Source organism: Bubalus kerabau, chromosome 1, assembly GCF_029407905.1.
Source record: "Bubalus kerabau isolate K-KA32 ecotype Philippines breed swamp buffalo chromosome 1, PCC_UOA_SB_1v2, whole genome shotgun sequence".
Classification (NCBI taxonomy): Eukaryota; Metazoa; Chordata; class Mammalia; order Artiodactyla; family Bovidae; genus Bubalus; species Bubalus kerabau.
In genome coordinates this window covers 188436487-188459889 of record NC_073624.1, presented here as the reverse complement: position 1 = coordinate 188459889, position 23403 = coordinate 188436487, and the positions used below count along the sequence as shown (strand labels likewise).

At 52.3% G+C, this 23403-nt stretch overlaps 1 protein-coding gene across 1 annotated transcript; it reads left to right on the top strand.

The window, feature by feature from the left end:
• Positions 1-1645: 1645 nt before the first annotated feature.
• Positions 1646-22778, top strand: ANKRD24 (ankyrin repeat domain 24). The gene is made up of 20 exons (XM_055566646.1): positions 1646-1684; positions 2878-3008; positions 3086-3174; positions 4446-4510; positions 5044-5101; positions 10497-10567; positions 10990-11096; positions 11274-11459; positions 11936-11975; positions 12841-12921; positions 13055-13169; positions 13972-14003; positions 14092-14190; positions 15001-15073; positions 15322-15440; positions 15620-17143; positions 19590-19757; positions 21858-21983; positions 22196-22261; positions 22448-22778. The coding sequence occupies exons 1-20, from the start codon at positions 1646-1648 to the stop codon at positions 22523-22525; spliced, it is 3267 nt and encodes a 1088-aa protein (XP_055422621.1). The 3' UTR covers positions 22526-22778.
• The last annotated feature ends 625 nt before the right edge of the window (positions 22779-23403 follow it).

The window sequence follows — 23403 nt, the reverse complement described above, 5'->3', positions numbered from 1 at the left end:
GTTCCTGCTGCTCCCCAATGCTGTCCATTCTTCAAGTTTCAACTCAGATGTCCTCTCTTGCAGGATTTCCCTGACTTCCCAGATAGTTTCAAGAGTCCTCTCTGAGCTTCCCCTTCAACAGCCCTGATCACTTTGGTTCATAAATCCGTGGGTGTGTCTGTCTCCCCAGGGACCTCAGTGACAGCAAGGACAACTGTCTTTGCCACTGAGTCCCAATGTGCAGGGTTGTGCCAGGCACCCTCTAGGACGCATGGACTGAATGAATGCAATTGGCCTATGAGTCATGCCCTCACTGAGCCAACATTCACCAACTGCCTCACCCCACCCTGGGATCCAAGGCCCTTTGCCAGGGAGGCCTCAGTGGGACTCTGCTCTCAAGGGGCTCCCAATCTGAGAACAGAATGAGGGGAACACAGACCTTCCCATCTCCTTGGAGTTAGAGCTAAAGCCGGTGTCCTCACTGTCTTTCAGTGGTTTAACTGAGCACCTACTATGTCCTGAGTCCCAGGATGCAGGGTTAGATATGCAGACAGTCCAACCGCATCTCTCTGCGATGACTGAATCTGTGTTTGTAGCACACTTGCTTTGTGCCAGGCACTATGTGTTGCAGAGGTCCCCAACCTTTTTGGCACCAGGAGCCAGTTCTGGGGAAGACAATATTTCCATGAGCCCGAGGTGTGGGGGTGGGGATAGTTTCAGGATGATTTAAGTGCATTACATTTATTTTGCAGTTTATTTCTATTTTGTGGCAATCTCAGGATATTCCACCTTAACTTTTAGGGTTAGGGTTCAAGTTCCTCAGAATCTGATGCCCCTGCAGATCTGACAAGAGGTGGGGTTCGGGCAGTAGACATCAGTGAAGCGTCTCTTGTTTAGCCACCGCTCACCTCCTGCTATGCGTCCTGGTTCCTAACAGGCTGCCAACGGATACTGGTCCATGGCTGGGGGGCTGGGGACCCCTGCTATATAGTATCTCATTTAGTCCTCCCAGTAACCCTCTGCAGTAGGTACTGTTTAATAGGAAACCCATTTCCTGGATGAGGAAAGTGAAGTCCAAAGCAGGTAAGTATCTTGACCCATCTTGTAGATGGTAAATGCGAGTGTGAGGAGGGTGGCGCTGGGGTGTGGGGGGATGGTGTCCTGGATTCAAATTCAGGTTTGTCAAGACTGCAGAACAGCCCCACTGGCGGATGAATGAATGAATGAATGAGTGAATGAGTGACAGCCCGGATGGCCCAGCAGCAGTGAGACCAGGCCGAGAGTCACCTGAGACCCCCGCATCCCCCATTCCCCGGCCAGCTCAAAGGAGGCGGAGACGGATGCAGTCGGGTCCCTGGAGATGCTGGGAGCCTGTCCCCCTTTGCCTCAGCCTCCTGGTGGCGAGAAGGTCAGGTCTGGCCTCGGCGGTCCCCCTCCCCCAGAGCCCATCCCCGCTCCCTGGCGCTCCCCCTCAACCGTAGGGGAGGGGCCGGGAGGGGGGCGGCAGGCGGGGCGCGGGGGAGGGGCGGTGTCTGGTTTGGCTGGACCGCGCGGGCCGGGCGGCCGAGCTCCGGCTTCGCGGGCCCCTATCTCCTGCCCCTCTGGCCCCTCCGACCGGGTCACCTCCCGGAGCCCGGCCGCCCGGCCGCCCGGCGCCCTGGACGCCATGAAGCAGCTGTGTCTGTGCGCCGCCGCCTCCTTCGCGGTAGGGCCGGGGGAGGGGGCGCGGGAGGGGGCTGGCGCGGGCCCTTCCTCCCCTCCCCGCCCCGCCCCGCCCCGGCCCCTGACCGCGCAGAGCCTAGACCCTCCACCCGCAGACCCGAGACAGCGAAGCGGGGAGGGCAGCGGAAGGGGGGGGAAACAGAGATGGGAGGATGGATGGCACATATGGGGAGACAATTTTGAGGACAGATGGGGACACTTAGAGGAATTTAGAGGGCACTGACTCATTGGAAAAGACTCTGATGCTTGGAGGGATTGGGGGCAAAAGGAGAAGGGGACGACAGAGGATGAGATGGCTGGATGGCATCACTGACTCGATGGACGTGAGTCTGAGTGAACTCCGGGAGTTGGTGATGGACAGGGAGGCCTGGCGTGCTGCGATTCATGGGGTCGCAAAGAGTCGAACACGACTGAGCGACTGATCTGATCTGATCTGATCTAGACGGACAGTTTTGGATGGGATCATCCAGGGGGACAATTTGGGTGATACTTTGACCTTTTTTGGGGAAAAGATACTGACATTTGGAGAACAGTTTTGGAGGACGTCTGAAAGATTTTGCGGGGAGGACATTTTGGGGACATTTGACGGGGTCATTGGAGGGATGAATTTGGGGAAGATATTTATAGATGCATTTAGGACATTTGCGGGACAATCTTGGCGTCTCAGGGGCAGAAGAAGGGTAGCTGGCAGAGGACAGTGTGAGGGACATTTAAGGGACCTTTAGTGGTTCCTTTGGGAATACTTTGGAGGGCAGTTCAGGAAGACGTGGTGAGGTAATATTAGAAAGGCGGGTTTCACTAAGAGATGGCTAGGGACCTAGGTTTGGGGGACAGCTTCTTGGAAAGATGCTGGGAGCTGAGCTGGGGGTGGTTTAATGGTACGGTTGCTGGCAGTGGTGGAGGACAGCTGGGGGGGCAGGTGCTGAGGACCCAGGCTGGAGGTATGCTGTCTCAGGCCCCCACCCAGGACCACTTCCCCCGGCAGCTGCGGCTCAGCCCCACTGACCTCGGCTCCTGCCCGCCCTGCGGCCCCTGCCCCATCCCGAAGCCGGCGGCAGCCAGAGGCAGGCGCCAGGCAAGTGCCCAGGACCAGCGGCGAGAGCCCAGAGCCCCTGCCAGGGGAGCGGGGAGGGACAGTGGCCACCAGTCCCACGTTCCTCTGGGTGTGCCCCACAGAGCCAGGACTGGGGCAAAAGTGATGAGCGGCTGCTGCAGGCGGTGGAGAACAACGATCCCACACGGGTGGCCTCCCTTATCGCCCGCAAGGGGCTGGTGCCCACCAAGCTGGACCCCGAGGGCAAGTCCGCGTGAGTCTCCATGTCCTGGGGGTGTGAGGGCTGAGGGGTGGCCACCCTGCAGTTGACCCCTGACCTCTGGCCTCCAGATTCCACCTGGCAGCCATGAGAGGTGCAGCCAGCTGTCTTGAGGTGATGCTGGCACACGGCGCCAACGCCATGAGCACGGATGGGGCAGGTACTACCCGCCGGCCCTGGGGGAGGGAGGAGGAACTCTGACCAGGTGCCCAGCCTGAGGGTCCAGTCACGCCCTGCTTCATGGCCTCAGTGTCCTGCTGAAAAGGGGGTTCCCTTCAGTGCCCCCGGGGACAGGAGCATGTCAGGCTGCAGTACCCAAGGATGGAGACTGGTTGGCAATAGACCGACTGAGGCAACTTGTGGATCAGGGGAGCTGGGACTCAGGTAGTGGCTGAGTCAGAGGAAGCAGCAGAAACAGAGGAGTGTCTGAGCTTGAGGAGCGTCTGAGGGCATGAGAATAACTAGTATAGTTTTTTGGGGGGAGTATCTGAGGTTCATGGAGTAGCTGGGGTTTAGAGGTAGCAGGAGCTCGGGGAGTAATGAGGCATGGGGCATAGCCAGGTGTAGGAGCCAGAATGTATGGAGTACTGGGGATTTACAGAGTATCAAATATAGGGGCATAGCTGGCACTTTGATATAGTTGAGCTTATAGAATAGTTAGGGCTTCCCTGGTGGCTCAGCTGGTAATGAATCCACCTGCAATGCAGAAGACCCAGGTCAATTCCTGGGTCGGGAAGATCCCCTGGAGAAGGGATAGGCTACCCACTCCAGTATTCTTGGGTTTCCTTGGTGGCTCAGACGGTGAATAATCTGCCTGCAATGTGGGAGACCCAGGTTTGATCCCTGGGTTGGGAAGATCTCCTGGAGGAGGGCATGGCAACCCATTCCAGTATTCTTGCCTGGAGAATCCCCATGGACAGAGGAGCCTGGCAGGCTGCAGTCCCTGGGGTCAAAAAGAGTTGGGCCCGACTGAGCAACTAAGCACAGCACATAAAGTAGCTGGGGACCTGGGGAGCAGCTGGAGACCCGAGGAGTAGATGGAGACATTGGGGAGTAGCTGGGGACCTGAGGAGTAGCTGGGCACTTGGGAAGTTGCTGGGGACCAGCTGGGGACCTGAGGAGTAGCTGGAGACCTGGGGAATAGCTGGGAACAGAGGGAGCAGCTGAGGACATGGAGAGTAGCTGAGGACCGTAGTGCTTGAGGAATGGAAAGATGTGAAGTGTAGCTAGGATGAGATTGTCTGAGACTCAGACCAGCTGGGGCTTGGAGAGTCTCTGCCCCCGGGAGTAGCAGGATTTTGAGAATACCTGGGTTTGGAGACTAGCTAGACAGAGTCATCACAATTATTGACACAGGTTTGGGGGGGCAGCAGAAGCTCCCTGAGTATCTGAAGCTCTAGTACCTTCTAGAATATTCATTTTCCCTTTTAGGTTACAACGCCCTCCACCTGGCCGCTAAGTACGGGCACCCACAGTGCTTGAAGCAACTACTGCAGGTCATTTCCTTTCCTGTCTCCAACACTGCCCAACCCCCCGACATTCCCCTGCCCTGACTATTCCTGATGAGTTCCAGCAATTCACGGAAGCCCCAGATACACCCCGAATCCTAGGTATTCCTTGGCCCCTTTTATTCCTGAGTCCTAGCTACTCCCTGGACAATGAGACTCTCCAAGTGTCCAGCTATGTCCCACATCCAAGAAATACTCTGAATATCAGATGTCTCCCGAGCCCCACCTTCTCCCTAAACTCTGGATACTCTCTTAGCCATAGCCACTTTCAGGGCTCCCACCTACTTCCCAAACCCCCAGCTGCCCTTGGGCTCCCAGCTCATCCCTCTTTCTCACCAATTTTCATAAGAGTCAAGATAGGGGCCCATGAGGAGTGGGTTCCACAGAGCAGGTGGGTGGGTGGGAGGGGGGAAGGGCCAAGGAGCCTGAAATACAGCAAAGCCCAAGGAAGAGCAGTTCCTAGAGAAATTAGACAACAAACAAGGATGGCTCCAACTCCAACGACCCATCCCTCTCCCCAGGCATCCTGTGCGGTGGATACAGTGGACAGCAGCGGGTGGACCGCCCTGCATCATGCAGGTGGGTACAGCCTAGCCTCACCCTGGCCACCATGGCCCCCAGAGGCTGAGCTTGGGGATTATTCTACCTGGGGTTCTGGGGATGTGCCTGGGACATATTCCACCTTCTTCCTCACAGAGCCCCTTGCTCTGCATGCATTATAATTTTTTTTTTTTTTTGGCTGTACTGTATCTTCATTGCATCATTCTTCATTGTGGCACACAGGCTTCTCTAGTTGTGGTTCACAGGCTCAGTAGTTGCAGTGCTCAGGCTTCATTGCTCCACAGCATGTAGGGTCTTAGTTCCCCTACCAGGGATCGAACACAAGTCGCTTGCATTGGAAGGCAAATTCTTAGCCACTGGAGCACCATTGGATGGACAAAGGAATTGAGTCCTGTAAACAAGAAAGTGGGGAGGATCCAGGACGCCTGACCCCAAAGCACAGCCTACTGTATGCCAGGCCTGGGTGAGGACGATTGGAGGGTTATTGCTTCAAGGAACTCCTAGGGAACCTCAGGAAGGCTGAAGGTCTTCATAATCATCAACTCCAAACTTTTCCAAGGGAGGGGAAGAGACCCAAACCCCTTGAGCCAGAGTCCAGCCCAGTGTCTAAACACCAGGCCCATGACATTTGGGAATGTCTTTCACTTGATGACTCTCAAGTGAAAACATGAAATACATTTGCTTTGGAGTTTTATTTAGTTGAAACATTCCCTGCAGTTAAAGTATGCTGCCACCTAGTGGTAGCAAAGCCTTTGCTCACTTTATGGAAGCTTCTTGGTTTTTTTCATTTAATAAATATTTGTCAAGTGTCTGCTGTGTGCCAGGCTCTGTTCTAAACAATGAGATTACGGGAGCAAACAAAATTCCATAAGCCCTTGGGCACACAGCAGATAATAACATCAATTCAGTTCAGTCGCTCAGTCGTGTTCGACTCTTTGCGACCTCATGAATCGCAGCACGCCAGGCCTCCCTGTCCATCACCAACCCTGGGAGTTCACCCAGACCCACGTCCATCGAGTCAGTGATGCCATCCAGCTATCTCATCCTCTGTCGTCCCCTTCTCCTCTTGCCCCCAGTCCCTCCCAGCATCAGTCTTTTCCAATGAGTCAACTCTTCGCATGAGGCGGCCAAAGTACTGGAGTTTCAGCTTTAGCATCAGTCCTTCCAAAGAAATCTCAGGGCTGATCTCATTCAGAATGGACTGGTTGGATCTCCTTGCAGTCCAAGGGACTCTCAAGAGTCTTCTCCAACACCACAGTTCAAAAGCATCAATTCTTCGGCGCTCAGCCTTCTTCACAGTCCAACTCTCACATCCATACATGACCACAGGAAAAACCATAGCCTTGACTAGACGGACTTTTGTTGGCAAAGTAATGTCTCTGCTTTTGAATATGCTATCTAGGTTGGTCATAACTTTCCTTCCAAGGAGTAAGCATCTTTTAATCTCATGGCTGCAGTCACCATCTGCAGTGATTTTGGAGCCCCAAAAAATAAAGTCTGACACTGTTTCCACTGTCTCCCCATCTATTTCCCATGAAGTGATGGGACCGGATGCCATGATCTTCGTTTTCTGAATGTTGAGCTTTAAGCCAACTTTTTCACTCTCCACTTGGACTTTCATCAAGAGGCTTTTTAGTTCTTCTTCACTTTCTGCCATAAGGGTGGTGTCATCTGCATATCTGAGGTTATTGATATTTCTCCCAGCAATCTTGATTCCAGCTTGTGTTTCTTCCAGTCCAGCATTTCTCATGATGTACTCTGCATATAAGTCAAATAAGCAGGGTGACAATGTACAGCCTTGACGTACTGCTTTTCTATTTGGAACCAGTCTGTTGTTCCATGTCCAATTCTAACTGTTGCTTCCTGATCTGCATACAAATTTCTCAAGAGGCAGATCAGGAGGTCTGGTATTCCCATCTCTTTCAGAATTTTCCACAGTTTATTGTGATCCACACAGTCAAAGGCTTTGGCATAGTCAATAAAGCAGAAATAGATGTTTTTCTGGAACTCTCTTGCTTTTTCCATGATCCAGCGGATGTTCGCAATTTAATCTCTGGTTCTTCTGCCTTTTCTAAAACCAGCTTGAACATCAGGAAGTGCACGATTCACATATTGCTGAAGCCTGGCTTGGAGAATTTTGAGCATTACTTTACTAGCATGTGAGATGAGTGCAATTGTGTGGTAGTTTGAGCATTCTTTGGCATTGCCTTTCTTTGGGATTGGAATGAAAACTGACCTTTTCCAGTCCTGTGGCCACTGCTGAGTTTTCCAAATTTGCTGGCATATTAAGTGCAGCACTTTCACAGCATCATCTTTCAGGATTTGGAACAGCTCAACTGGAGTTCCATCACCTCCACTAGCTTTGTTCGTAGTGATGCTTTCTAAGGCCCACTTGACTTCACATTCCAGGATGTCTGGCTCTAGGTCAGTGATCACACCATCGTGATTATCTGGGTCATGAAGATCTTTTTTGTACAGTTCTGTGTATTCTTGCCATCTCTTCTTAATATCTTCTGCTTCTGTTAGGTCCATACCATTTCTGTCCTTTATTGAGCCCGTCTTTGCATGAAATGTTCTCTTGGTATCTCTAATTTTCTTGAAGAGATCCCTAGTCTTTCCCATTCTGTTGTTTTCCTCTACTTCTTTGCATTGATCGCTGAAGAAGGCTTTCTTATCTCTTCTTGCTATTCTTTGGAACTCTGCATTCAGATGCTTGTATCTTTCCTTTTCTCCTTTGCTTTTCGCTTCTCTTCTTTTCACAGCTATTTGTAAGCCTCCCCAGGCAGCCATTTTGCTTTTTTGCATTTCTTTTCCATGGGGATGGTCTTGATACCTGTCTCCTGTACAATGTCACGAACCTCCGTCCATAGTTCATCAGGCACTCTGTCTATCAGATCTAGGCCCTTAAATCTATTTCTCACTTCCACTGTATAATCATAAGGGATTTGATTTAGGTCATACCTGAATGGTCTAGTGGTTTTCCCTACTTTCTTCAATTTCAGTCTGAATTTGGCAATAAGGAGTTCATGATCTGGGCCACGGTCAGCTCCTGGTCTTGTTTTTGCTGACTGTATAGAGCTTCTCCATCTTTGGCTGCAAAGAATATAATCAGTCTGATTTCGGTGTTGACCATCTGGTGATGTCCATGTGTAGAGTCTTCTCTTGTGTTGTTGGAAGAGGGTGTTTGCTATGACCAGTGCATTTTCTTGGCAAAACTCTATTAGTCTTTGCCCTGCTTCATTCTGTATTCCAAGGCCAAATTTGCCTGTTACTCCAGGTGTTTCTTGACTTCCTACTTTTGCATTCCAGTCCCCTATAATGAAAAGGACATCTTTTTTGGGTGTTAGTACTAAAAGGTCTTGTAGATCTTCATAGAACCATTCAACTTCAGCTTCTTCAGTGTTACTGGTTGGGGCATAGACTTGGATTACTGTGATATTGAATGGTCTGCCTTGGAAATGAACAGAGATCATTCTGTTGGTTTTTTTTTTTTTTTTTCATTCTGTTGTTTTTGAGATTGCATCCAAGTACTGCATTTCGGACTCTTTGGTTGACCATGATGGCTACTCCATTTCTTCTGAGGGATTCCTGCCCGCAGTAGTAGATATAATGGTCATCTGAGTTAAATTCACCCATTCCAGTCCATTTCAGTTCGCTGATTCCTAGAATGTTGACATTCACTCTTGCCATCTCTTGTTTGACCACTTCCAATTTGCCTTGATTCATGGACCTGACATTCCAGGTTCCTATGCAATATTGCTCTTTACAGCATCGGACCTTGCTTCTATCTCCAGTCACATCCACAGCTGGGTATTCTTTTTGCGTTGGCTCCATCCCTTCATTCTTTCTGGAGTTATTTCTCCACTGATCTCCAGTAGCATATTGGGCACCTACTGACCTGGGGAGTTCCTCTTTCAGTATCCTATCATTTTGCCTTTTCATACTGTTCATGGGGTTCTCAAGGCAAGAATATTGAAGTGGTTTGCCATTCCCTTCTCCAGTGGACCACATTCTGTCAGCTGTCTCCACCATGACCCACCCATCTTGGGTTGCCCCACGGGCATGGCTTAGTTTAAAGTTTATTTATTTTTTTGTAGCTTTTTTTTTTCTTCTTATTTTATCTTTATGGCCATGGTGAGGCATGTGGGAGCTTAGTTCCCTGACTAGGGATTGAACTCGGGCCCGCTGCAGTGCAAACATGGGGTTTAAATCACTGAACCACCAGGGAAGTCCAAAAGTTTGATGATTTCCAGCAGCACTTCCTTGCACAAAGCCTTCCCTTCCCTCTCTGAGGCTCTGGACATACACACCCTGTCCTCCTTCTTTGACGATCAAGTCCTCCCAAGCTCCTCCCTGCCTCAGGGTCCGTGTCCATGCAGTGACCTCTGCCCTTCCCCTTTCACCATCAGAACTCAGAACTCAGATCAAACCCCAATAAGCCTGCTAAACCTCAGCAGAGGTCTGATCTCTCTAGTAAACAGTAACACTCTTTGGGGAATTCCCTGGCAGTCCAGTGGTTAGGGTTCCAAGCTTCCACTACAGGGGTTGTGAGTTTGATCCCTGGTCAGGGAATTAAGGTCCCACATGCCACGTGGAATGGCCAAAAAAAAAAAATTAACACTCTTTGTATGTTGGTTTGGTATATAGTCAGTATACAGTTAATGCCGCTTGAACAAAAAAGGGATAAATACTTGAAAATCAGTGAAAAATTCCACCCTAAGAGGAAGCCACAGGCTTCCCTGGTGGCTCAGCAGTAAAGAATCCACTTGCACTGCAGGAGACAGAAAAGGCACAGGTTCAATCCCTGGGTCAGGAAGATCCCCTGGAGGAGGCATGGCAACCCTCTCCAGTATTCTTGCCTGGAAAACCTTATCGACAGAGGAGCCTGGTGGGGTACAGTTCATAGGGTTGCCAAGAGTCGGATATGACTAAAGCAACTGAGCACGCACGCATGCAAGAGAGACCCACAGTGGAAAGATGAGGAAAGAGCTCTGGATTGGGAGTTAGAAGACCCAAGTCATTCTGGCTGTCTCTAACCCCCAGAGTGACCATGGAGCTGGTTGGGGCTCAATTTCCTCATCTGTAAAATTTCAGTCTTATCTTTGTTACTGATCTTCTGGGGAAGGTGAGAGTTTCTTATGAAATAAAGGATAAGAATGACACCCAGGGACATACCTGGTGGTCCAGTGGTTAAGAATCTGCCTCCCAATGCAGGGGACACAGGTTCAATCCCTGGTCCAGAAAGATTCCACAGGCCGAGTGGCAGCTAAGTCCATGCACCAGAGCTGCTGCCTGTGCTCAGCAGTGAAGACCCAGCACAGCCAAAAAAAAAAAAAAAATCACCCTCAAGCAGAAGGCCCCCAGAAAATATCAAAGCCTCGCCCTACCTACCCACCCTTCTCTCTTTTTCCAGCCGCTGGCGGCTGCATCTCCTGCTCAGAAATGCTCTGCTCCTTCAAGGCCCATCTGAATCCCCGAGATCGGGTGAGTCCATGGATTCTTTTGTTGTTTTTCTTCAGTTGCTCAGTCGTGTCTGACTCTTTGCAACCCCGTGGACTGCAGCCCACCAGGGTTCCCTGTCCTTCACTATCTCCCGGAACTTGCTCAAACTCATGTTCATTAAGTGGGTGATGCCATCCAACCATCTCATCCTCTGCCACCCCCTATTCCTCCTGACCTCAATCTTTCCCAGCATCAGGGTGTTTTCCAATGAATCGGCTCTTAGCATCAGGTGGCCAAAGTACTGGAATCTTTGGGGAAAGTGCATTTGAGGTATCCCAGGCACCCTTTGAAAAGTGTGAAGATTTGGAGCGAACTTAGGGGGCCCATCACAGGCTTCCCAACCTCCCAGAGTCAGTCTCTCATGTCTTGTCCTTGTCTCATCCTCTCCCCACCCCCTCCCTCAGCTGGGTACAACACCCCTCATCATCGCAGCTCAGATGTGTCACACGGATCTGTGCCGCCTCCTCCTGCAGCAAGGGGCTGCTGCAAATGACCAGGACCTCCAAGGCAGGTGAGCCTCTCCCCTCCCAGCCAGTTCACTGTGTGCTGTGTGACCTTGGGCAAGTCTCTTAACCTCTCTGGGTGTGAGATATAGTGTGTCTTCCTCTCTCAACCCAGCCTGGGTGTTGAGGAGGGTGTGGAGGTTTGAACGTATCCTCGCCCCCTCAGCAGCCTCCTCTTCTGGTAGGACGGCCCTGATGCTGGCCTGTGAGGGAGCCAGCCCCGAAACAGTGGAGGTACTGCTGCAGGGCGGGGCCCAGCCGGGCATCACAGATGCGCTGGGCCAGGATGCTGCTCACTACGGCACCCTGGCAGGGGACAAGCTCATCTTGCACCTCCTACAGGAGGCAGCCCAGCGCCCCTCACCACCCAGCGGTATGCAAACCCCACCTCGTAACAGTTTCAAACACCCCCTTCCCTCCACTAGGTAGTCTCTCGCCACCCCTTTCTCTCCCTTCCTCCTGTGGATAGTTTCAAGGTATCCCTGTTCATATTATAGGAGGTTTTGTTGCTCCCCTCACAGTGCTCAGGGTAGGTTCAAGGTGCCCCAGAGCTTTTAGAGTAGTCTAGGGGTCAACTCTGTGTTCCTGGGGCATCTTGGAGCTTTGCTTTCCCTAAGAATTGGCCCTCCCAGTCGCTCTATTCTGGAGATGCTACTGTTCTCTCTTTTTGAGAGTTGCAAGGCCCCTCCTATGAGCATTCTGTCAAAATGGTTAGTTCCTACCTTAAAAGTCCTGATTCTGGGGGGTATTGGGAGATCCCTCAAGTTCCCTGGGCTAACAAATACCCTTCCTAGGGTTAGGAAGGGAGTCCCTAACGCAGTGCCTGACCCTGCTTCCCTCTCTCCCCTGCTCTCGCAGAGGATGATTCGGGCGAGGCATCATCTCAGGTACGGATCCCTAAGCAGTGAGTGAGTCCCACCCCCCACCCCCACACCCCCGTGCACACACTGCCTTTCCCCTTGACCCAAGCTCCCTGAGAAGAAAAGGAAGAGATGGACCCTTGACTTGGGGTTAATACTTTGAAGGACCTCTTTGGAAGAGTGCTACCTTTAGGGTGGACTTTCCGGGTGGCGCTAGTGGTAAAGAACCTGTCTGCCAATGCAGGAGATGTAAGAGGAGTGGGTTCAATCCCTGGGTTGGGAAGATTCCCCTGGAGGATGGCTTGGCAACCCACTCCAGTATTCTTGCCTGGAGAAATCCCATGGACAGAGGAGCCTGACAGGCTGCAGTCCATAGGGTTGCAAAGAATCGGACACAACTGCAGTGACTTAGAACACACCTTTAGGGTACGCTGCCACCAAGTGGCAGCAACATCCATAACATAAGCACCAGGACTCTGAGAATACTGGGGGCGTGGGGCCAAATCATAGGGCTGGGGTGGGATGGTAGAGGGAACGAGATTGATAAGGGCTGGTGTGGTCAGGGAAGGAGGCAAGTCTGGCCTCTTTCTCAATCCTACAGGTTTTCAGCTCCACAGGGAAAGGATTGTAAACAGTAGGGTCTCACTGGGGAAAGTACCAGGGCACAAAAAGGGACAGAAGGTAAAGCATAAGATCTGGAACTCTCAGGGGACGTGGTCTTATCCCTTTTTATACTGGGATAAGTGAGGGCCAGAGAGAGGCAGGGATTCACTCAAGATCACCCAGGAGGTGAGGGCAGAGTTGGGGCTGGTGACAGACAGTGGGCTGTGTTGGTTTATTTGGGTGGGAGGCTGGCATGTCGCCCATATCTCCCATCTACCCCTACCCCCAGAATTCTGTGTCCAGCCATGACAAGCAAGGGGCCCCCAAGAAGCGGAAGGCACCTCAACCCCCCATCAATATCCCAATGCCGGTGAGAGATGCTCTGGCTGTGGGGAAGAGTTGGGAGGCTTGCCTCTAGGTAGTACGGGGAGAAAGTTCTGGCTCAGGTATGGGAGGACACAGTCCTTGGGCCTCATGTAAAGGTGGTGGGGTGGGGGGCACAGGATGACCAAGATGCCTACGAGGAGATCGTGCGGCTGCGACAGGAGAGGGGCCGTCTGCTACAGAAGATCCGGAGCCTAGAGCAGCACCAGGAACGAAGAAAGCAGGAGGTGGGGGGTAGCAGAGACATGGGCCTGGGGCTAAGCCTGGGGTGGGTGCCATTCTATGGGGATACTCCCCTCCCTGCCTTCCCCCTCCTCCCTCTCTCCCCACCCACTCACTCTGCTCCAGCCACACAGGCCTCCTGGCTCTTCCCCCAACACACCAGGCCTGGTCCTGCCCCAGGGCCTTTGTACAGACTGTGCCCTCTGCCGGGAACACCTTCTGCCAGCTGTCCGTATGACTCCTTCTCGCCCCTCCTATAGGTCTTTGCTCAAATGCACCTCCCCTACCCAACTTATTTAAAATTGTAACATCCCCATTCACTTTTCAGTCCCCTTTGTTTTTATTCAAAGCACTGCTATCAGATATACTATAAATTTCATTCATATTCACTCATTTGCCTCTGAACCCACAAGGGCAGGTTTGGTTGATGGTGCCTCGCTCACCATAACTGCCTAATAAGTATTTACTGGATGAATGAATATTTGAGTGAGTGAGTGAATGAATAAATGAATGAGACAGGAGTTCCCTGGTGGTCCAGTGGTTAAGGCTCTGTGCCACTGCAGGGAGCATGGATTTGATCCCTGGCTGGGGAACTAAGATCCCAAATGCCACACTACACAACCAAAAATAATGATAATAAATGAATGCATGCATGAATGAATGAGTTAGTGGCTCCAAAGGGGTTCTGGCACAAAATAGGCCAGAGGACATCTGTAGTGGGGATGGACGGTCACTGAGCAGGAGGTGGGCCGGGGAGGCCCCCAGCCCAGATCTAAGCGCAGTCCCCACTTCTTCTGTCAGCTGCCAGAGGCAGAGGCCAGCTCCCTCCACAGCCTGGAGAGACAGGTAGGGTGGAAGGTGGGAGGAAGTGGACCCCCAGCTGCCTGGTGTTTCCGCCTGGAGGGCCACTGAGACCACCACTCCCTCCCTGCAGGTCCAAGAGCTACAGCAGCTGCTGGCCGAGAAGCAGGAGGAGAAGGAGAGCTTGGGCCGGGAAGTGGAGAGTTTGCAGAGCAGGCTGTCCCTTCTGGAGGTGGGGCCAATGGGGAGAAGGCAGGGGTGGGGCCACCAGGAGGTGGGGTATTTCTTCTGCTGCAGCTGCCTGATAACCACACTAATACAGATAGTCTCACACACGTGCAAACACAGAACAGACAAATGTACAAACATAATCACGTATAGATAACAAACACACGTACACATAATGAACACTTTCGGAAACCTGCAATCACCCATACTTATGTACATGCAGAGACGGACAACAACATTTATGTATATGTGGTCTTACACATGCAACAGGCAAACACACAACAAACACATCTGTGAATATGTCATCTCACCCACACAACAAATACTTGGGCACACACAACAGATACTTCTCATTCAATCACATACCTAGGTAACACATTCACAAATTCATGTATTCACACAAATATTTCTCAAAATAAATAAAGCAAACAGATACAGGTACACAATCATACACACACATACACAAATACAAAACAGTCACACACCACAGACTACAAGTGCAAAATCACACACACTCACAGGAACTCACACAGAAGAGGCTGGGGCCGCTGTGCACGCCCCACAGGGGCACACACGTGTGCACATACATGCTGAGCCACTGTTGCAGGGACTTGCACCCAGGCAGACACATGTGGCCCCACACAGAATCCCAGACACACCCTTTCAAGGATGCACTGCCATCCCTCCCTTGGCCCCACATACCAGACAGCATATACAACCCTCGCTATTGGGTTATGATCACACACTCACAGGGGAGACATGGGGGCTGGAGGGAGGGCAGGACCTCAAGCTGAATCCTGCCCCCCCCTCCAAGAACGAGCGGGAGAACACCAGCTATGATGTGGCCACCCTGCAGGATGAGGAGGGTGAGCTACCTGAATTCCCAGGTGAGACCCCCACCTGCCTTCCCCCTGCCTACCCCCACCCCCCACCATGTCTGGGGCCCCAGGAGTCACAGCTGTAACCCACACGCATGGAGAGAGGTTGAAGATGGGAGGGAGCCTAGCCGACACTCACAGTTTATGCCATTCCTAGAAGTATGCCTGCCCTGGGGGCCCTGACCCACAGCTCCAGACCCCCAACTCCCATTCCTTGTGGCTGGAACTCTGGGGCCTGAGTCTGTGTCCCCTGCCAGGGGCTGAGGTGCTGCTCTCCAAGCAGCTAAGCCCGTCGGCCCAGGAGCTCTTGGCTTCGCTGCAGGAGCAGGTGGCCATGCTTACCAGACAGAACCAGGAGCTGATGGAGAAAGTCCAGGTGGGGAAACCAGGAGCTGATGGAGGTTTCCAGGGGGGAGGGGTGGGGGCAAGTCTGAGGAGCCAAGGGGCTGTTTCCCAGGGGTTTGGGTGGACAGGGAAAGTGGTGTGCCTGCCCTGTGCCCCCCCACGCCCACCACAGCCACTTCCACTCTTGCTCGGTTCCCTTGTCCCCATCAGATCCTGGAGCACTTCGAGAAGGACGAGATGGAGGCAGATGGTCCAGCCGAGGTCATTCCTCTGGAGCTCTACGACGCTCTCCAGGCTGAGTTTGACCAGCTCCGCAGGCAGCACGCCAAAGCCCTGCAGGCGCTGGAGCAGCAGGAAGCCCGGGAGGCCCTCGCAGAAGAGGAGGCAGCCTCTAGGGAGGGCAAAGGTCTGGGAACCAAGACCTCCAGCAATGGGCCAGTGGAAATAGAGCTTAACGGCACTGCAGGTCCGGAAATCAGAGTGAATGGAGTCGAGACCACAGACGAGGAGGCTGCAGGAGTAGAAACCGTGGAAGCCTTGTCACAGAGCTTGGAAGTGGTGTCCACGATGGCCGAGGCCACAGTAACAAAGCCCACAGTCACAGAGGCCTCAGAAACAGAGGGCGTGGGAGCCCAGCCCTTGGAAACAAAGGCCACGGGAGCTGAGGCTACAGAAATGAAAACTCCAGAAGGAGGAGGAAACCCAGAACCAAAGGCCACAAGAGCAGAGACCACCAGTATGAAAACAGAAGAGCCAGAAATGAAGCCCAATGGCATAGGTGCAGTGGAAGAAGAGCTCACAGGCACAGAAGCCATGGGAGTGGAGCTCATGATCCCGAGGGCCCTCACAGGCCCCATCTTGCACCCGGGTGCTGCGGAGGCCTCAGAAAAGCTGCAGACAGAGCTAGAGACCAGGATCCGCAGCTTGGAGGAGGCGCTCAGGCAGCGGGAGCGGGAGGCGGCCGCCGAGCTGGAGGCGGCCCATGGCAAGTGCGAGGCCGCGGAGGCCGAGGCGGGCCGCCTGCGGGAGCGGGTGCGGGAGGCTGAGGGCGGCCGGGCTAGCGGGGTCAGAGATGGGGACACAGGCCAGCTGCGGGCCGCCCTGGAACAAGCCCGCGAGGACCTCCGGGACCGGGACTGCCGTCTCCGGGAGCTGGAGGCGGCCTCGGCCCGGCTGGACGAGGCCCGGGCCGGCCGGCTGCTGGCTGAGGAGGAGGCCCGGGGCCTGCGGGCAGAGCTGGCCCGGCGGGAGGAGGCGCGGCTAGAGCTGAGCCGGGAGCTGGAGGCGCTGCGGGAGCAGCTGGTCGCGGCCACGGCCACAGGGGAGCAGCAGCGGGCCGCGGCCGCCGAGCTGGGCCAGGCGCGGGACGCGGCCGAGGCCCGGGCCGCGGAGCTGTCCGCGGCCTGCGAAGAGGCCCGGCGGGGCCTGGCAGAGCTGCGGGAGGCCTCCGAGGCGCTCCGCCAGTCGGCCGTGCCGGCCTCCGAGCACCACCGGCTGCAGGAAGAGGCCCTGGAGCTGCGGGGCCGGGCGGCCTGCCTGGAGCAGGAGGTGGTGGCCACAGGCAAGGAGGCCGCCCGGCTGCGCGCAGAGCTGGAGCGCGAGCGGGTGGGCAGCATGGCCCGCCTGGAGCACGAGCGCATCGTGGGCGCCCTGCAGGCCGACGTGGCCCGGTTGCAAGGGCAGCTGGAAGAGCTGGGGCGACGCCACGAGAAGACCACCGCCGAGGTCTTCCAGGTGAGCGTGGGGAATCCCCACTGGGCACACTGGGCAGCTGCTTGGTGGTCTGTTTGGATCCCACAGCCAGGCGAGGTTTCGACCCCACTGGTTTCAGTCCAGCAGAAACTTGACTGTGCTGGTGGGCATTTAACCCTGCAGCCATTCTGACCTCCCCGGTGTTTCAACAGGTGTTTTCTGTTTTTTAAAAACATTTTGTCTGTTTGACCCCCCCCACACACACACACACACACTTGTTTTCTAATGGTTAGCAGGTTTTGAGATCTGTTTGTTAAACCTCTGCATATCCCAAGATCGGGAAGATATTTTTAAACATTCATCTTTTGAAGTATAGGTGATTTACAATGCTGTGTTGGTTTCTGCTGTGCAGCAAAGTGGCTCAGTTGTGCGTGTGTGTATTCTTTTTCATATTCTTTTCTATTATGGTTTCTCACAGGCTATTGAATATAGTTCCCTGTGCTATAGGATAGGACCTTGTTGTTTATGGTGAAGTTTCATTTTGTTTGTTTTGGTTTTTATTTGTTTGTTTTTCTGCACCCTGGGGCATGTGGGATCTTGGTTCTCTGGCCAGGGATTGAACCCAGGTCCCCCTGCTGTGGAAGCTTGGACTCTTAAACCACTAGACTGCCAGGGAAGTCCCAGTGAAAATGTTTTTATGTGCCTTCTTCAGCATCTCTTTATTTTAATTTCCCAACCACATTTATACTGTGTTTCTAACTGTGGGTGTGGTGTGAGGTAGGAATTAATATTCACCCATCTTTTGGTAAGCAGTGAATTGGGCTTTTTACTCTGATATTTTTTCCTTTATTCATTTTCTGTTGGTCAAACTGACCCTGTTTTGTTTTGTTTAGCCAGCTGTTTTGAGATTGTCATTTTATCTTAGATCATTTTTGATGCTTCAACCCCCAAATAGGAGGATGTTTTGTATAAGGAGTTTTGATCCAATTATTTTGAACCCAGTAGATTTTTATGCTGATTTTCTTTCAAACCAAGGGACTATCTGTCGGGCCCTGAAGGTGTATCTTTTGACTCCGTCTCTTTCCTTAAACATACACAGACACAAACCAAACCAAATTAAAGAAAACAGCAATTTTTTTTAAACAAATGTGGGAATAAAAAGCCATATTTATTAATTGTCATCAGGAAGACATTTTTCTCTCCATATGTCTGCTTACTCATCTGTGTAAGTGAAGTGAAGTGAAGTCGCTCAGTCGTGCCCGACTCTTTGCGATCCCATGGACAGTAGCCTGCACCAAGCTCCTCTGTCCATGGGATTTTCAAGGCAAGAGTACTGGAGTGGGTTGCCATTTCCTTCTCCAATCTGTGTAATGGAGCTGCTGATAATTCTTAGTCCTCATATGAAAATTAAATGGTTTAATTTCTGTAAAATACTTAAGACAGTGATGGTACAAATGATAAATAATTGCAGCCAGGATTATTTTTTTCCAATAATATACTCTTTTGGGTTTGGTTTTTTTTTTCAGCTGTGCCACTTGCAGGGATCTTAGTTCCCTAATGAGGGCTCAAACCCAGGCCCCCTGCTTTGGAAGCACAGAGTCCTAACCACTGGACTGCCAGGGAATTTCCAAGAACATGCTGTTTTAAACCAGTAAAGTTTGATCTATTTCTTAGAATTCATGATCCAACTTTAAGTATGCCCATCTTCATACTTATTTTCCAAATTTTACCTTCTCTCTTGACTACTTATTTTGGGGGTAAAATGATTTGAACTTAGTTTTTCTGTTTTGTTTTTTAATTGTTAATGTGTAGCCAGTCTGTACTAAGTGAAACATCTAATTATTATCTATTTTTCCTGGAGTTTTATTTCTATAAAGCCCAGTGATCCACCCAGGCTCAATTTTTGCAAATCTAACACTGTTCCAACCTTGATATTTTTGTAAAAAATGCAGTCACAATTTTTGGACATTTGTTGACTTTTCATCCAGATTCTTCTGTTTTTCCTTCATTTTTGTAAGAAATCTACACACTTTCACACCTTCCCACTGGCAGAGAACAGAATGTTAGTTATGATGTAATAAAAATAATAACAATAACATTCATTATATAATTTTAATAACAATAGTGACAACAACGTCACAAACTCAAGCACAACACTTACTCTGTACCAACCGCTGTTCTAAGTGTCTTCCGTGTATTTGCTCGTTTTATCCTCACAACCACCCTGTGACATGGGGATTTTTATTATCCTCCTTTTATATATGAGCAGGTTGAGGCACAGAGAGCTCATGTCACTTGGCTAAGGACCCACAGCTTGGCAGTCAGAATGTTTCTAGTGCCTACAGAAATCCAGGACCCCTGAACCAAATTCCTTGACATCAAATGGCCTTGAATGTCCCAAGATTGCAATGGAAGGGTAGGATCATTTTGGTCCAGGCTTCTTTGGGGTCCAAATGTCCTCACAGTCACATGGGGGCTTGGGCTGCAGGTGCAGCGGGAGGCACTGTTCATGAAGAGTGAGCGACATGCGGCTGAAGCCCAGCTGGCCACGGCTGAGCAGCAGCTGCGGGGGCTGCGAACTGAGGCTGAGCGGGCACGCCAGGCCCAGAGCCGTGCCCAGGAGGCCCTGGAGAAGGCCAAGGAGAAGGACAAGAAGGTGGGTTCCCTTTCCTTGTGCTCCGCCGGGAGGTCCCCCACTCAACAGACATTGGAAGGAATCTAAGAATGTCCCAGCTGAATGGGTCTTGGGAAATCATCCAATTTTCCAGATGAGCAAACAGGCTCCCAGAGGTGAACTGAGTGGCTCGGAGTCACACAGCACATCTCGAGACAGTGGACAAGACCCCCAGGTGCTTTTGCACACAGAGTCACCTGGCTACAACTTGCTGTGTGTCCCTGGGCAAGTCACTTGACCTCTCTGAGCCCCAGTTTCTACCTTTGTAAACTGAAGATAAAGTTGTGATAAGGATTATGCTTTATTTATAGCAGGGTCCTTCCCTCTCATCACTAGTGACATTTAGGGATAGGCCATTTTTCTTTTTGAAAAGTATTTATTTGGCTGCACCAGGCCTTAGTTGCTGCACACAAGATCTTCGATTTTCATTACTGCATGTGGGATTTGGTTGCAGAATGTGGGATCTAATTCCTTGACCTGGGATTGAAACTCAGAGACTTACCTGCTGGACCCCACCAAGGAAGTCCCAGGGGCTAGGTCACTCTCTGTGGGGGACCATTCTGGGTATTGTAGGGTATGGAGCGGCATCCCTGGTCCCTGCCCACCTGATACAAGGAGAGCCCCCAGTCCTGACAAACAGATGCCTCCAGATATCGCCTGGCATCCCCTGGAAATAGGATCACCCCTGATTGAGAACCTCTGATCCACAGAAATAACAACAAAGCCCAGCATGCATTGAGTGCCTGCTGTTCGCCAGCACAGCTTAAAATTATTCTCTGTTCAGAGTCACAGCAACCACTTTGTAGTCTCAACCTACAAAGTTGAGAACGATGGTTCTCCTTACCTTACAGATGAGGAAACTGAGATTTCAAGTGGTTAGGTCATATTCCCAAGATCTCCCACTAGGCAAGGGGAGAGAAAGACCCAAACCCCGGCCCAAGTAACCCAGCCCCACCAGGACGGGCTGCTTTTGTCCCCCTTGTTCTGTCTGTCTCCACTTTCACCTTCTGATGACTCCCAAGATCGGTACATGTTTTCTGCAGAGGGCCAGATGGTCACTGATTTTGGCCCTGCCTTGCCACGATACTCAGCTCTGCCACTGAAGAGGGGCCATAGACTTGACAGCGAATGGGCGTGGCCACATATAAATAAAAATTTACATATGACCATGGAGTTGTGAATTTGGTATAATTTTCATGTATCAGAAAATATCATTCTTCTTTTGATTTCCTCCCCCTGCCCTGATGATTTTTTAAAAATATTTATTTATTGGGCTTCTCTGGTGGCTCAGACAGTAAAGAATCTGCCTACAATGTAGGAGACCTGGGCTTGATCCCTGGGTCAGGAAGATCGTCTGGAGGAGGCAATGGCAACCCACTCCAGTTTTCTTGCCTGGAGAATTCCATGGACAGAAGAGCCTGTTAGGCTACAGTCCATGGGATCACAAAGAGTTGGACATGACTGAGCGACTGAGCACGTTTATTTATTTGGCTGTGCCTGGTCTTAGTTGTGTCACCAGGGATCATTGATCTTGCAGCGTGCAGCTTCGGTTGTGGCATGTCGCAGCGTGTCAGATCTAGTTCCCCAACCAGAGATGGAACCCCGGCCCCCTGCACTGGGAGCACAGATTCTTAGCCTCTAGACCACCTTCTCGGAGAAGGCAATGGCACCCCACTCCAGTACTCTTGCCTGGAAAATCCCATGGATGAAGGAGCCTGGTAGGCTGCGGTCCATGGGGTCACTAAGAGAGCGACTTCACTTTCAGTTTTCACTTTCATGCATTGGAGAAGGAAATGGCAACCCACTCCAGTGTTCTTGCCTGGAGAATCTCAGGGGCGGGGGAGTTTGGTGGGCTGATGTCTATGGGATCGCACAGAGTCCGATACGACTGAAGCGACTTAGCAGCAGCAGCAGACCACCTTCTGATGATTTAACATGTGGAAACCATTCTTAGCTAATGGGCTGGACTTAGCCTGCAGGGAGGATTCTGTGAAGTCGGAGGCTCTTCCTGCTGCCCAGGAGAGGTCCCCAGGTCCCCACCCCGGGCTCAGGTGCCAGCTGACTCTCCCGCCCTCACCCCAGATCACGGAGCTCTCCAAGGAGGTCTTCAGTCTTAAGGAGGCGCTGAAGGACCAGCCGGGGGCCCCAGAATCCTTGGAGGTGGAAGCCCTCCGTGGCCAGGTGAAGGCTCTGCGGGAGCAGCTAGAGGTGAGCCTCGCCTGCCCGTTGGGCACAAGGTCCCTGGAGGGTGACGGGCAGGCAGGCAGTGCACATGGAGGAAAGTAGTTCAGTATTTTAGCAAGCAGCACTGCTGTGGTGTTGCGTGCCATCAAAACAGGGGCTCAGGGTGCAAAGGGGGCTTTTTGGCATAGCCTGGAGGGGGTCCTGCTTCTCTGAGTTCCCCTCCCCTACACTCACAGGAGGCTGCCAGGGAGCACAGTGCAGTGGTGGCCTTGTACAGGAGCCACCTCCTCTACGCCATTCAGGTGAGTCTCACTGGTTTTGGGGGCGCCACTGCTGCTCTCTGGGCCTTAGTTTCCCTATCTGTACAATGGGAGGCTGGTGGAGGGAAGAGGAGCAAGGGGCAGGGAGGGAGGGGGATGAAGAAACTGGGTCGGGGGGTGGGAGAGAGTGCCCAGGCTCCCTCCGCTCCCACCCTCCCCCCTCCTTAGGGTCAGATGGATGAAGACGTGCAGCGAATTCTGAGTCAGATTCTGCAGATGCAAAGGCTCCAGGCCCAGGGCCGCTGAGAGCAGAGTACTGCCCTCTGCCCCCCAGGCCTCTCACGGGGGCTTCGGGACTCATGTGTTGACCTTCCGCACTTGGAGACCAGCCTGGGCCCCTTCCACACTGTCCCTCACTGCCTCCACCAGCCCCACTAGTCCCTGTGTGCACTGGGCAGTCTAGACCCCCCGCCCTGACCACAACCCCTCCTGGGACCGGGGAATTTGAGTCCTCTCCCCCACGTCCGGTCCCAAACACTACACCAGGAATAAAAGATCATGGAGCAGAGCAGAGGATGAAAGTGTCGTGTGGCCTGATTGCTGGGCCCCACTGCAAGGAGGGGAGGGAGTGGCCCAGAGCAGGGATTAGGGATTAGGGTGAGGAGAGTGAGGCAGGACTCAGTCCCCAAGATGGACACTGTGCTGTGCTGTGCTAAGTAGCTGCAGTTGCGGCCGGCATTGGAAGCTCGGAACCCTAACCACTGGCCCACCAGGGAAGTCCCCTAGTTACTGCAGTATTTTGAAAAGTCAGAATGGGTGCCCCAGAGTTCATGGTGAACAAAATATCCAAGTGTTAAGTGAAGACAGAATCAGATCGTACATCTTACTTCACTGTTCTCACATGAAACCCGTTCCTGGTGGGAGGGTCCCCAGAGGGTCCCACCCTCGCCTCCCTGCTCCTGGGCTAACCTTCTGAAATCCCCTGGGGGTTCTTGGCTCTTTCCAGCTCAAGCAGGGAGGTGGCCCCGTGTCCAGCCTGTCCCCGGGGTTCCACGGCACCCAGCAGTCATTTTGCTTCTCCCCGGGCATCCCAGGTCCTCGGAGAATGTCCTCAGTGGGGGATGTCCGCCCAAAAACCTGGGTGTCTGCCTCTCTGTGCCCTGGAGCATGGAGCGCAGCTGGCG